The sequence below is a fragment of the Ochotona curzoniae genome, unplaced genomic scaffold (assembly GCF_017591425.1).
Source record: "Ochotona curzoniae isolate NIBS_2020 unplaced genomic scaffold, NIBS_Ocur_1.0 scaffold_4505, whole genome shotgun sequence".
In the NCBI taxonomy this organism is placed as follows: domain Eukaryota; kingdom Metazoa; phylum Chordata; class Mammalia; order Lagomorpha; family Ochotonidae; genus Ochotona; species Ochotona curzoniae.
In genome coordinates, this window is record NW_024467118.1 from 25,432,320 (window position 1) to 25,447,720 (window position 15,401).

General features: G+C 40.5%; 1 protein-coding gene across 3 annotated transcripts in view; it reads left to right on the forward strand.

Annotated features, from left to right (window-relative positions):
- SLC30A9 (solute carrier family 30 member 9) overlaps positions 1 to 14,829 on the forward strand; it is a 55,302-nt gene extending 40,473 nt beyond the window's left edge. For all 3 annotated transcript variants that reach the window (XM_040965736.1, XM_040965737.1, XM_040965738.1), the window contains 6 exons: positions 1,101 to 1,172; positions 2,129 to 2,236; positions 3,322 to 3,487; positions 8,482 to 8,611; positions 10,422 to 10,535; positions 13,884 to 14,829. In XM_040965736.1, coding sequence (XP_040821670.1) covers positions 1,101 to 1,172; positions 2,129 to 2,236; positions 3,322 to 3,487; positions 8,482 to 8,611; positions 10,422 to 10,535; positions 13,884 to 13,928 — 635 coding nt within the window. In that variant the 3' untranslated portion in view covers positions 13,929 to 14,829. The remainder of the gene's footprint in view (positions 1 to 1,100; positions 1,173 to 2,128; positions 2,237 to 3,321; positions 3,488 to 8,481; positions 8,612 to 10,421; positions 10,536 to 13,883) is intronic.
- Positions 14,830 to 15,401: the final 572 nt, after the last annotated feature.

Consider the following 15,401-nt stretch of genomic DNA (forward strand, 5'->3'; position numbering starts at 1 on the left):
ATGGCTCTTAGCCTCAACCAGGAATCATTGGGTGCATTTGGAGAGTGAACCCATGAATGGGCGTGCATACACACACTCTTTTACTTACTCTCATTCTTTCTCTCTCTCAAACAAACAAACAAAACATAAATAAATAAATGTTTAAAGTAGGTGTTTGGTACAATCGTTAAGATGATGGCTATGATGCTAACATCTCACGTTGGAGTGCCTGGATCTGAGTTTTGACTCTTGCTGTCCATTCCAGTTTCTTGCTAATGTCCACCCTGGGATGCAGCAGGTGATGGCTCAAGTGTTTGGGTTTCTGTCACCCCATGGGTGACCCAGCTGAAATTAGAAAATTTTTAAATCCACATGTATGAAGGGTCTTCCAAAAGCTGAGAAATGTGTGTTATGAAAAAACCATGCATACATTAAAATTTTTTTTGCACCAACTTAAACTTATCTTTTATTGAAGTTTTTTGTTTTAATATTTATTTTATTTGACTTGAAAATCAGGGTTACTGAGAGAGAGAGAGGAAGAGAGAGAGACAGAGAGCCAGGTCGCACAGTGGCGTATGGGATCTCTGAACTGCAGGCAGCAGCTTTACCTGTGCCAATGCCAGTGAACTTCTGTGAATTCCATTCTCCCATGTATGTTTTGAAGTGCCCTCATATTCCCAGAGAGAATAACAAGTGTTGACATGAAACTGCCTAGTTTATTGCTGTATGCATAAACACATTGCCATTTCCCATGCACTTTGTTTCCTTCATTTGGTTTTTAAAAGTATTTTCATTGTCAGATCATAATTGTACATGTTTATTGGGCCCTTCATCTTTGGTAATGTATAATCTAATAATAACACCTGCCTTAGAATTTTGAGAGGATCAGAAAATGTTTGTTCTGGAGTGGTGCCTGACAGTTGAGGCTGTTGCCAGAGAAATTACGTTTATTATGGCATTCATATTATGATGGTGATTTAGTTAATAGAGGACTTTCCCTTATTTTTAACCCTGGCAAAAAAGTGTTGTACTATTTATTTATTTATTTATCTTTTGAAATGCCATCTTTAAAATGAAGGCATGAAATTTCTTCCTGGTTGATGTGAATGCCTTTCTTCCAGCTACACTTCTTGTTGCTGTAAATGAACTTCGTAGGAGTGCTCGGGCCAAAGGAATGTCATTTTACAAGTATGGTATGTGTTTTAGAAACTAGATATTTATTTTAATTCTTTTATTTCCTTGAAATTACTTAATACTCTTGCTTTGTTCCTAATAGATATTGTGGATCTGTCCCTTCCTTATGTGGCTCTCGTGTACATTGGGTCTTTTATAAGCAGAAATGTGGGAGTGGGTGTTGAGTTTAGTGGCTAAGACACAAATTAAGACACACTCTTATTGAGAGCTGGCTCCTGGCTGCAGCTTCCTGCTAACGCAGATCCTAAGCAGCAGCTGTCTTGACTCAGGTAATTGTGTTTCTGATATCCACGTGAGAAGCTTGGATTGAACTCCTGCCTTGTGGCCACTGTGGGAGTTTAGAGAGTAAGCCGTGGATGGGGACTCTCTTGTGTTTTTCTCCAGTACTCAGATAAATAAGTAATAATATTTTAAAAATGGGGTGGGTTTTTGATGTAGTGGTGAGGCTCTTCCTAGGATGCCTACATTCCAGGGGCCGTAGCTGGGTTACATCCTGGCTTCAGGCGGCAGCAGGTGGAGCTTCAGCAGGTGGATCCTTGTCGCTCATGGGGAGATAGGGTACTGAGTTCCTTGTTCCTAGTTGGCTGAAGTTGTGGGTATTTCAGGAGGAGTGAATAAGTGAATAGGAGTTCTCTTTTTGTGCCTTTCAAATTAAAAAAAATATAAAAAGAGAACTGTAGTACAACTTGAACACAAATACTTTAAATTCTAACCAAATGAATTATTATATTCCAAAATGTTAGCAGAACTTGGGAAATTGACTTTATATATTATATGTTATTGCTACATAAGCCAAGAAATTATATTTATACTTAACAATTTTAAAAATCATGATGCCTTCATGCAGTTTTTAATGTTAATTTATATAGTTTGATTTTAAGTAGATAAGATGTTACCTGATAGCATCAGGCTTTAAGATTTCAGAAATTTTCTTGTTTCTCTCTTAATGATGAAGTGATGGAAAGTCGTGATCCTAGCACGAATGTCATCCTGTTGGAGGACACGGCTGCAGTGTTGGGTGTGATGATAGCAGCCACTTGCATGGGTCTTACTTCTATAACAGGTAAATATGTCTTAAATTACTAAGGATTTGTAAAGCCTGATTATTTGATTTTGAACTCTAATTATAAACCTTCTTGTTAATTGTGCTTTACAAGTGGTCGTTTTTCTTAGCATAGACAGCGAGTTTACTTTTTAGTTTTCTGTTTTGACTAAATGTTAGTAAAACTAGTGTGTAAATTTGGATTTTTGATGAAATCACTGGTATATTTTGTCAGTTATTCAGAGAGCTAAGCAAAATCCTGACACTTCACTCTTAGAATAAAAGGGCATATCTGTAAGACTTACTATTAATGCTTATTAGTGTTATATAAATATTACATATGTGTTCATAGTAAGTTAGCATTGTTTGTTGGTTCTGGGAGAGAATTAATCCCTAATAACCTAAGGCAGATGTGAGAGAATCACTTCCAGGGCCAAGGGAAATACAGCCAGCTAAGCCCCATCTCCAGAACTCTGAAGGTCCAGGGTTTCTGGACTCAGTTGATTTCTGCTATGTTCTCAAGTGATGCTGCTGCTGGTCAAGGAACCACTTTTGAGAGCCGCCACCTTAAGGCACCCATGGCATGAGATGAACTAGCTTCTGTCCTTTGCCTTTTAGAGGAATACTAGCTACATATCATCTTTGGCTTAATGAGGAAAAATCATTCATCATTTTCTGTAGCTTAATTCTCTTTCAAAACTATAATAGGAATAAAACCAAAAAAAGGCTTTACTTTTTTTTAAGCATTTGTTTTCACAATTATTTTGTCAGTCTGGGGTAAGAAAAACACTACTGATATATCCAAAAGAATATACATATCATGCTTCTTATTTAAAAAAACTCTGAATTATCATTGATGGAATGGTCAGATATGGGAAAATGGGTCTTAAGTAACTAGGTCATATGGTGCTCTTCATGTAATACTCTGATTACACAGCAAGTGATATTAACATCTCCCTTTGTAGTAGGGTAAAGCTAACGGAAGTAGCTAAAGGAATTAGATGTGGAATTTACTACTACTTTACCTACTAGTTTTGATAAATGTAACATCATATTGGATAAGTATGAAAGCTAATTTGTAATTTTTTCAAATGTGCTTTGTCTAGGCAATCCACTGTATGACAGCCTGGGTTCTTTGGGCGTGGGCACCTTGTTAGGTGTGGTCTCAGCATTTCTCATCTACACTAACACAGAGGCCCTCCTGGGGCGATCCATCCAGCCAGAACAAGTGCAGCGGCTTACTGAGCTATTGGAGAACGACCCTTCAGTAAGGTCAGCCTTGTTTCACTGACGCTTTTATGGCTTACAAAGTGTATTAGAAACAAAAGTGCTTGATTTGTAAATACTTTCAGAGGGCAATTTGCATTCCTAGCCTTTTGAAGTTTGCAAAGTGGTTAACTCCTTCATGTGGAATCCCTACATTTATACTTGCTACTATTTATATTGCAATTGCAAGTAAAATTTTACAGGATTTTTATTCATGATGAACTGATTACCAAGCTACAGATGCATTATATTTCTTTTGAAAATTGACTGATTCAGCTTATTCAAAATTATTTTCCTTGTAACTATATTTTAAAATTGTGAAAGATGGACAAACTAAAGTCTTAGGAGAAGCAGAGAACTGTGGTTCTGATAGAACTTTCCAGTGAAATCGAGCAGCTGTGTGGTTCCATGATGACTTGGAAGAACAAACCTTTAAACTCCTCATTTTCTGTTAGTATTTCTTCATATGTGTTTTTCAATCTTCAGCAAGATTTTTTTTTAAAGATTTATTTATTTTTATTGAAAGCCAGATATACAGAGAGAAGGAGAGACAGAGAGAAACATCTTCCATCCACTGGTTCACTCCCCAAGTGGTCGCAATGGCCAGAGTTGAGCCAATCCAAAGCCGGGAGCCAGGAGCATCTTCCAGGTCTCCCACGTGGCCATCCTCAGCTGCTTTCCCAGGCCACAGACAGGGAGCTGGAAGTGAAGTGGAGTAGTTAGGTTTTGAACCGGTGTCCATTTGGGATCCCAGTGCACACAAGGCACGGACTTTAGTCACTAGGTTACCGCACAGGGTCCAGTAGTGTTTCAGTTTGTCTCTTCCTGTTATACCAGAATACCTGAGCCTGAAGATTGTATAAAGAAAAGGTGTTTGTTTAGCTCATATCTCTAGAGCTAGAGAAGTTCCAGACCTGCAGGCTGCGTCTGACATGGGCCTCCTGCTGCTTCAGTGCATCATAGAAAACAGAAGAGCAAACATTTGGAAGAGGCAAAAGATGAGAAATAACTTGCCCCATCACAGCCCACTCTGTGGTCACTAATTAAGTCTTAGCAGAGAACTCATTCTGCAAGATGCCTTTCAATTAATACAAGTAAATAAATTTTTGTAGTTTAAGATTTTAAATTTCCTGTTTATCTTCTGATCCCATTGGTTTATCAGTTATTCAAAGTCGGTTACTAATATCTTCAGATAAATTTTGTTGAATTGTCTGGTTTTCCTTTCATTTCTATCAGTTTTTCCCCCTTTTTTCCTTTTTTTTCTTAATGTATTTTGGTTGGTTGTGTGGTACATATATGTTTATAGTTTTACATATAATTGAAATCTGAAAATTATAATCTCAGAAATTGTGACAAATTTGAAATTTTCTGGAAAGTAAGGATCTTTGTATTAAATTTTTGAGAAAACTAAATGATAACAATCCAAAAAATTCATACAGCTTTTAAAGTGTCACATTAGCTAACTATTCATGCTTGACCAAACAGCCTCAAGTGTTGGGGTTTAAATAATCTGATAGCTTCTGTGAGTCAGTGCATACATGGCTTATGTGTCCTCTGGTTTTTTGTGTTTTTTTGTTTGTTTGTTTTTAATTTTAAAAAGGAGAAAGATCTCCATCCTATGGTTCACTCCTCAGATGTGCATACCAGCCAGGTGTGGACCAAGCTGAAGCCAGGAGCTGAGACCTCCATCCTGACCTCCACATAGACCCAAGTTCTCGGATCATCTTCCGTTATAGTTGTTGGCAGGATTTAGTTTCTTGCCACCTGTATCTCCCCAGCATGACAGGCTTTCTTTTTTTAAAGATTTATTTGATTGCTTTATTTGAAAGAGTTACAGAGAGGAGAGACAGAAAGAAAAATCTTCCATCTGCTGGTTCACTCCCCAAATGGCTGCAATGTCCAGAGCTGAGCCCATCTGAAGCCAGGAGCTTCTTCCTGATCTCCCCTGAGGGTGCAGAGTCCTAAGGCCTTGGGCCATGCTCTGCTGCTTCCCAGGCCACAAGCATGGAAATGACTAAGAAGTGGAACAGCTGGGACACAATCCAGCACTCATAAGGGATTCCAGCGCCACAACAGAGGCTTAGTCTACTATACCACAGTATCAGGCCCCATTGAAAGCTTTATCAAAGCACTCAAACTAATATAGCAAAAGGAATTCAGTGTGAACAAGACTGAAATCTCAGGCCCAGCACGGTGGCCTAGCAGCTAAAGTGCTTGCACTTGCTAGGGTCCCATATGGATGCCACTTTGCGTCTCTGTGGCCACAGTTCCCTTCCAGGTCCCTGCTTGTGGCCTGCAAAAGCACTCAAGGATGGCACAAAGCCTTGGGACCCCTGCACCTACGTGGGAGACCTGGAATAGGCTCCTGGCCCCTCTCTTTGGATTGGCTCAGCTCGGGCCGTTGTGGCCACTTGGGGAGTGAATCAACAGATGAAAGATCTTCCTCTCCGTCTCTTCTTCTCTTCATAAATCTGATCCGTCTTTTCAATAAAGATGAATTGCTAGGGTCCGTGCAATAGATATGGATGGCACAAAGGTGTGAAGAGAACAGCTTCCCTGCTTGGCAGGGCCCGGGAGAGCTTCCAGCTGTTTGGCAGGGCCCAGCGGATTTCTCACTGACCACCTTGATGCTGTTTCACCCCGTTTGCATGGACACTCAAGCACCCCACTAAGAATTCTGTAATCTATTGAGGCATTGTTGTTTGCTCCTGTGGGATGGCTTTTGTCACCAATGTGAGCTTGAGAGTAATGTCACTGATAATTAATGTCTTGGTGAGTTAATGTCTTGGTGAGTTAATGTCTTGGTGAGTGGGCCTTTGACAATTTACACACAAGAGCAAAATTAAGCCCATGCCATTTCTGGACACCTTATTCTGTACCTACCCATTGCCCCGAAATTGGACCCAGACATATAGCATGTCTTCTGGGAAATGGCTTAATAAGAATTTTACAAAGTAATGGAAGTGATGGGAGTGAGAGCTGAAACTGCTATGGCAATAAATATAGTCATTGTTATCTCAAAGGCTAGCCTGTCTTTGCAGTTTTTTGGAACATAGAAAATGTAACTGTTTTAGCTGCTTTTATAATTTTTAGCTAGAGGAATTAAGGATGCTTTTATTAAAGAAAAATGCTTTTGATTATTGCTTTATTGTTTATGGGGTTGTAGGAGTCTATAGCTATAGGGAGATTTAACATTTCAAGTTTCTGTTTTAGATTTTAGGTTTTTTCCCTTGTAACCTATTTTCCCATTAAATGATGGGTAAATTGTAGAAGTAGAAATGTGGTGGGAATGTAATACTGATTAGCAGGTAATCGCATGTGCCTTGGCCTTGGAGTCCTGGCTGTTGCTCCATGGCTACTGTTGAAGAATGAATAATAGCTTGCTTTGAAGAATATGAATACAGTATTTTGCAGAATTATCTTTAGGGGCACCTGCTTAGCCTTGAAGTGCAGACGGAGTGACCAAATGTCTGTACATGCCCCCTTAGTCTTGAAGTAAAAAATAGAACAATTAGTTGCTTGTGTAGAAGCTTGAGAGGGGTTTTGAGAAAATAAAAAGGACAGCTTTTTCTTGAGCTGTGGTGAGAACACACCAAGTGTCTGTGTCTGTGTCTTTCTTTGTCGCCAACTCCAAGCACCCTTCACGAGCTCCGAACCCGGCTGGAGCTGGACTCTGGCAATGAATCTTTTTAAAAACTAGAGATCATTTATTTGGGAAAAGGATTTTGGACTTAGCTGATTGAGATATTAGGGCTGAATGTGTTAAGAATTCTTGCAGTTTCACACTTTCCCCCTGTGGATCTCTGTTGTCTTTGGGTTTCAGAATGCTTCCTTAGTTCTTTCATATCCTGTAATGACAAGGTGATATAATCACCATTGAAAGCGGAGGACTTTTCAGCAGCTTTCTGGGGAAGATTGAGGTTGGGGGCTAAAGCAGGCTGGAAAAGCATCTGTGTTCTTGGGAGGAAAACCATAGTACAAGGCCGCCTGCTCTCTGGGGACTGGCTAGGCTGCCAGTGATCGGTGTCCCTGTGGAACTGTTTGGAATCCAAAGAGGTCAGCCTGTCGAATCTGTGAATGCTGTTCACTAAATGGCTGTCTTTTTTTTTTTTTTTTTTTTAAGATTTACTTATTTTTATTTGAAAGACAGACATACAGAGAGGACTAGAGTCAGAGAGGAAGAACTTCCCTCCCATGGTTCACTCCCCAAGTGGCCACAACGGCTGGAGCTGAGCCAATCCGAAGCCAGGAACCAGAAACTTTCCTCCAGGTCTCCCATGCGTATGCAGGGTCCAAAGCTTTGGGCCGTCCTCGACTGCATTCCCAGACCACAGGCAGGGAGCTGGATGGGAGGTGGAGCTGCCAAGGATACAAACTGGTGCCCATATGGAATCCCAGTGTGCTCAAGGCGAGGACTTTAACTGCTACGCTATCGTGCTGGGCCCTAAATGGCTGTCTTTTAGATGACACTGGATTAGGCTCTTCAAGTGGACCCTTTCTGTCTGTGTTAGTGCATCATTCCTAACATAGTAGCACACCTGAGGTGGTTATTGCTACTGCATCCTAATAGGACACTTCACAGAGCTGTATGAATACTTTTAAAGAAGCTAGTGAATATAAAACAACTCACATATTTTGAAGTTCTGTTACCAATAAAACAAATTTGTAATGTTTAAGAAACTGATAAATAGATACAGGGAAAACTGTGAGCTAACATGATAACATTTTAGGAAACCAGTTTAGAGGTAACGATTTTTTTTTTAAATGTACAAGTATATAACTTACCTGCAAATGACCAAAAAGCATATTTATCAGGGTTTGCAGCTTTGGTCTACCGTCAGGGTAAGAGATGCTAGGTATATCATGAACCGTGACAGGCAGTTGGTGATCCTGTGAAACCGTCATGCTTCATCTTCATCACCCGCAGGAGGACGACTGTCCGCGCTGCGTGCCGTCAGCATGCGTCTACGTCAACTGGTGTGTGTTGTTTTTGATTGCAGGGCCATTCATGACGTTAAAGCCACCGATCTGGGATTAGGGAAAGTCAGATTTAAGGCAGAAGTAGATTTTGATGGACGAGTTGTTACAAGATCCTATTTGGAAAAACAAGACTTTGACCAAATGCTGCAAGTGAGTTTATATATTTATCATTTTCTTCTGTGGCCAAAGATTAGAAAATGACTCTTTGGGTAATAAACCTTGTATCTTACAGGTCTTTGACGTAACTTCAACTGTCTGTTTTGTAGGTTCCAAAATTTGAGAGTGGGTTGAGGGGACAGCAGAAAGGCAAAATTACTATTGAACTGTTAACGCTTCCTATGTGCCAGGCATTTTATCTGTTTCATCTGATTTTTTGTTAATTCCCCTGTGAAGTAAAGAAATAACATTTTCATTTTAATATGTAGGCAAAATGTGACATGGGGAAACTGGATAACTTGTGTCAAGTTGCAGAGCCCTATATATGGAATCGGGATCAGTACATTTTCATCAAGAACCAATGGGACTGCCCTCCATCCACATTTTCACTCTCTAAGCTTATATCTTTTCACTGTCAACTGTGAACTGAAAATACTAAATGGAAAATGAATGAAAGAAATAGTTTGGGGGCCTGATGTTATGGCCTAGTGGCCAAATCCTCACCTTGCATGTGCCAGGATCCCATATGGGTACCAGTTTGTGTCCTGGCTGCTCTACTTCCCATCCAGCTCACTGCTTGTGGCCTGGGAAGTCATAGAGGATGGCCCAAAGCCTTGCGATCCTACACCTGTGTCGAGACCTGGAGGATGCTCCTGGCTCTGCCTTTGGATCAGCTTGGTTCCAGCCATTGTTGGTCACTTTAGAGAGTGAACCAGTGGACGGAAGATCTTTCTCTTTTTCTGTATCTCCTTCTTTCTGTACATCTGGCTTTGCATTAAAAATAAATAAGTCCTTTTTTTTTTTTTTTTTAAGTTTTAAGTTGCTGTTCTGAGCGGAGTGGTAAAATCTTATGCCATTGACATGACATGGATCATTGTTGCATGTATCTCAGAAGTAAACCAGTGGTTGCAAGGTTCCTTCTGTCCCTCTGTTCCTCCCTCCCTGTTACTCTATCTCCTTCTCTTTCTTTCTTTCACTCTGCGTTTCAAATAAATAAATAAAAAGGAAATGTATACAGTACAATACCATCTACAGCAATTTTCAAATAAATCAGGACACTTGAATTGAATAAATATTTCAAAAAATGGGTACACAGCCCAGCACAGTAGCCTAGTAGCTAAATCCTCACCTTGTATGCACCAGTATCCCATATGGGTGCCGGTTCTAATCCTGTCTGCTCCGCTTCCCATCCAGCTCCTTTCTTGTGGCCTGGAAAAGCAGTTAAGGACTGCCCAGAGCCTTGGGACCCTGCACCCGCGTGGGAGACCCAGAAGAAGCTCCGGAATCCTGTCTTTGGATTGTTGCAGCTCCAGCCACTTGGAGTGAATCAACAGATGGAAAATCTTCCTCTCTGTGTATCGAACTTTGCAATAAAAACAAATAAATCTTAAAAACAAAAGTTAGTTTAGATACAGTTAGTACTGTATACATTTCTTTTTCAAAAGATTTATTTAATTGTTTGAAAGGCAACGTGATAGAAAAGAGAGAGTACAGACATCTATTTTTCTTGTTTATCCCAGCTGCTCTGCTTCTAATCTAGCTTCCTGCCAATGAACTTGGTATTTGTCTGCTGCCTAGGTGAGAGACCAGGGTAGAGTTGTGGTTTCTGGCTTTAACCTCACCCATCCCTGACTGCTGTGGCCATTTGTGCCGTCAACCAGCAGATGGAAGATTTCTCTCTCTCTGTTACTTTGCTCTTCAAATAAATTACATGCATAAATTAATAAATCTTTACACAAATAACTTTAAAATATATTTTCTGTGAGAAAAAATAATTTGTTTTCTTCTTTTCTTTCCTACATAGGAAATTCAAGAAGTAAAAACTCCAGAAGAACTAGAGACATTTATGCTTAAGCATGGAGAAAATATTATTGATACCTTAGGAGCTGAAGTTGATCGACTTGAGAAGGAACTAAAAGTAAGATGTACTCATAGAAGGAACGTTAATGACAGTGGCAGCCATGTTTTGAGGACTTGGTATCAGACACTGTTCTGAGTGTATGGCCTGTGTACTGTCCCCTCAGGAATTCCACGGAGGGCCAGGAACATAATTGGGTTGGAGAAATTGGATGACAGGAATTGTGATCTGATCCACTATTCAGTTCTTCATTCTATGCTTAACTGCTCTGTACTGTCTTGTTTAATTTCTAAAATAGTCAAAAATCTCTGATAGAATGTCGGTTAAAATGTATGGGAAATTCCAGAGCCACCACAGAGTTCTTTATACTAAATTTTCAGATGGATTTTTTGCAGGTTATAAATTTGTCAGAAGGCATAAGAAAAAAGGTTATATTTTGGTAATCAGGATTTTGAAAGTTTCTACAGAAAGAATGGAAACTGCACTCTGGTCAGAAGTTAGAAAAGCAGAATTTAACTAGAAAAATACATGCATGTCTTGTATTCAGTCCGCTTGGCATTAGTTAACATTGTTTTTCTATTTAGTTGAGATTATTGAAACCTGTTGGTTATGTTACTTAAATATTGCCTGATGAAATTGTTCTTAAAAACATCTCAATATCCTTCAACTGTCATTTATTAACATTGAGTTTGTTTCCTTTACGTACAAACTTGAAAATGATCTTTAACGTGTAATTTGTTAAGGGGGCTCCTCTTCAGTTGGTGTTGACATTTCTTTAATTTTGTTTAAAATTGAAATGAGAAACAAAATGGAAGCTAGGCATTCCTGTGCTTTACGATTTATCTGACAATTGTAGATGACCATTTCTTAGATATTTTGGTCTGGTTATTCTTTTCATTCTTAATCTTTCCCTTTTTTTTTTTTAAGATTTTTTTTTTTTTTTCTAATTGGAAAGAGCCACAGAGAGAAACATGGAGAGAAAGATCTTTCTCTGTCAGTTCAGAGAGAATACAGAGAAATTCATCTACCCGTTTCCCCCTAGATGATCAGAGTGGCCGCAGCTGGGCCAGCCCGAAGCCAGGCGCTTCCTCCTGGTCTCCCCTGTGGGTGCAGGACGACCTGGGCACCACCAGGGTGGTGGATCAGAAGTGGAGCAACTGGGACAGGAAGCAGTACTAATACAGCACTAATAGCCAGAGATTCTATTAGTTCTCCGTGACTGACTTGATGAGTGAATGACTTGTCATCCCCAGCCCCTCGAGAGACAGAGCAAGACCCCACCACATATCCCACTGTTAGACCAGAGGCCAGTGCACTAAGAGACATAGCCTCCCTGGAGCCCATTCTAGAAGTCACATCACAGTAACAGAGGACAGAGGCCAGACCTCCATCTGGGTCAGTTAATCCTCTACTTTAGTCTGGGGCCCGGTGCAGTAGCCTACCAGCTCAAGTCCTTGCCTTGCACGTGCTTGTATCCCCCATGGGCACTGGTTTTAATCCCAGTGGCTCCACTTCCCATCCAGCTCCGTGCTTGTGGCCTGGGAAAGTAGTTGAGGATGACGCAAAACCTTGGGACCCTGCACAAATGTGGGAGACCTGGAAGAGGCTCCTGGCTTCGGGTTGGTTCAGCTGCGGCCATTGTGGTCACTTGGGGAGTGAATCATTGGATGGAAGATCTTCCTCTCTATCTCTCCTCCTCTCTGTATAATTGACTTTCCAATAAAAAATAAAGTCCATAGTCTGTCTTTGAATCCTATTTTGACTGTTTTTACCCAGACATGATTTTACGACATCATGAACTGATATCTTGAAAAACATTGGTTCACTGACTTACACAGATCTTTCAAGTGATATTCTTATTCTTGTAAATTCAAACAAACAAAAGCATTTTGGGTGACTTCATTCTTCAGTATAATATGGAAGTGCTTTATATATAACTTCTCATTTTGTCCTGCATCTTACAAGTATGCCCAAGTTGAGGATTGATAAAATTGATAATTTCATTAGTTCAAAAACAGATGTTTTAAAGTAAAACTAGTTTTATTTGTTTCCTTTACCTGTTGAGTGTGTGGCAGTAAAGGAGCCAGTGGCAACTGGTGCAGTTTGCTTCCCTTTGCCTTGACCTCTGCAAAGGTGCCCCGAGTTTTATTCTCCATTACTTTTGTGTCCTTTGAAAAAATGCCAGCTGAGCAGAAAGTTAATATATTAGAGCTCCTTTGGAAATGTTTTTGACCTGCAAGTCCTCCAGAAAAGCTCGTAGGCCTCAGCAGACACACTGGGAGGTACACAGTAGGAGCCTGCAGGTACTTCTGTAGAGGGCAACCCGAGAAAGCATAAACCTTGATCTTCTCCTTGGCGAGGGAAATAATTAACTCAATCTTTTATTCATTATACTTTAGTAGGAACATCAAATCGGGAGCTAGGTGTAAAACAGGTTGGTTATTCTAAACCGTGTGCTTTCTCAGGCACATCGGCAGGAAGCTACATGTGGAGCAGCCAGGTCTCAAACCCACACCTAAGTGGTACGCCAGCACTGCAGGCAGTGGCTTAACCCATCACACCACAGAGCTGGCCTACGTTTTATAGGCATAGACTTTTCTGTCCTTCATCCTCATATTGTGTTTTTATAATATCTCTCAAATTGCATTGGGTGCTTTCTTTGTGTACTAAGTAATAGCAAAATCTTTAGCTTCCCCATAATATAATAATTGCACTGCTTAATTATCTGTAAATCCTCACTAGACATAGTAAGGTCATTGAAGGCAAATAAGGCTTGTTTCCATTTTCTGACTCACAACAGGTATATATGATAGATCATTTATTATTTTGGTTTTTTAAATTATTTTACTTGATAATCAGCTATCGAGAGAGAGGGGGAGACAGAGAGATCTCTTATCTGTTGGTTCACTTCCGAAATGGTTGCAGTGACCAAAGCTGAGCTTTTCTGAAGCTGGGAGCCCGGAGCTTCTGCTGGGTCTCCCACGTGGGTGCAGGCACCCTTCCACTGCTTTCCCATGCCCATAGCAGGGAATGAGATCAAAATGGGAGCAGCTGGGACTTGACCCAACACCCATATGGGATGCCGGCACCGCAAAGGGAGTAATTTGCTGCATCTCCACACTGGCCCACATTTTTGTTTTTGAGTTGCAGTGTATACTCTAAATCCTTAATGTGTCTTTGTATTAATGAACATATGCGCCCAGCCAGGGAGGTGTAACCACGTACCGTACCACCTGGAGTGTGTCTGTGTTCCCTTACCGATCCTTGCTTCTTGCGCGGAGAGTGCTCTTGCCTATCAAGCTATAGTGAATTAATTTGACCAGATATCTTCAGTGGCTCTTAGGATCCAAAGGCATAAAGAGAAACAGGTTTTGTTTCCTACTAATACAGTGGTGGTTTTCTTTCCAGAAACGAAATCCTGAAGTTCGGCATGTAGATTTGGAAATACTCTAAGCATCACCTTGGGAGCACGCTTCTCCAGCCACTCGACGCAGCCTGTTTTCTCCTGTCCACGCTGACCACAGCGCCATCCAGCGGCCATCGCGCCTGAGAGGAAGGAAGCACTGTGCGAGAACAGCAATGGAACAGGCCACAGACAGAACTAGAACTGCCTTACTTCTGGATGACCCATCACTCTGCAGTTGGCGAACATGCTGCTACTTCAGTTGTTGATAATTTCTCATTCTAGCTGCCAGTGCGTATTGTACTTTGCAATCATGTTTCCTTGCTTCACATCGGTAAAAAAATAATTGGCATCCCTAGGATTATGACTTTCAGTTGAGTTTCACTCTGTTAAAATCTGCCAACCTGGAATCTTGGGATGTGGTTCTTGAACAGTCGCTGTGTTTCGGAGTAGGTCTTTCCTTAGGAGATGGGTCAGTTCCTCCCACGTTCCCTAGGACTGCGACCTGAGGACTGGGAGCAGCACTCTTCTCATCTTGTCCAGTGTTCATTCCAGAAATGATTTAGTTACTGAACTGAATGCAGACATTTCATTACACTCTTTTAGGTCATAGTTGTAATTTTGTAAAATTTCTTGTTTCTCTTTTGCTTTTTTTCCTGATTCAGTTTACTTTTTCTAATGCTAAGAGCTATAAGATAATCCCAGGCGTCGCCATAGGCCAGTGTGATAACTTTCTCTTCCTTCAAGCGAGTTTGCAGTGCCATGTGTTTATTTCTTGATAATACAGTTTCTAGCATTTTAACATTCTGTAAAATGGACTAGAAATATTTATAATTTTATAGACTGGACAGCATTTTATTTTTAATTTATTTAAGAAGAGGCACTATGTATGTGAATCTGTGGGATATTTCTTGCTTTAAGGGGGAGAGAAGTAAATCTCTTACACTGAAACTTGTGTCTTGTTTTGTTTTTTTTTTAAGATTTGTTTATTTTTATTTGAAAGGCAGATTTTAAAGAGAACAGGAGAGACAGAGAGAAAGATCTTCTACCCCCTGGTTCACTCCCCAAGTGGCCACAATATCTGGAGCTGAGCCAATCCAAAGCCAGGAGCCAGGAGCCAGGAGCCAGGAGCTTCCTCTGGGTCTCCCATGTGGTTCAGGGTCCCACGGCTTTGGGCCGTCCACTACTGCTTTCCCTGGCCATAGGAGGGAGCTGGATGGGAAGTGGAAGCCATATGGGATCCTGGAACTTGGAAGAGAAGGATTAGCCAATTGCTCCATAATGCCATGTGCTGGTTCATGATTCTTTATAACATAATCAATAATGTGTCTGTGAGCTTCTTATAGTTACACTTGGATATTTATCATAATATATTGTGATAATATATTACATAAGTAAATTCACTTGGTAATGAACATAAGGTATCAAGGTAAAAATACATACTGAATTCAGTAACTGAAGGTTTAGTAGAAACAGCTATCTCCATTGAAATAACTCATATGTACTTAAAAGTCTTTAGGTAG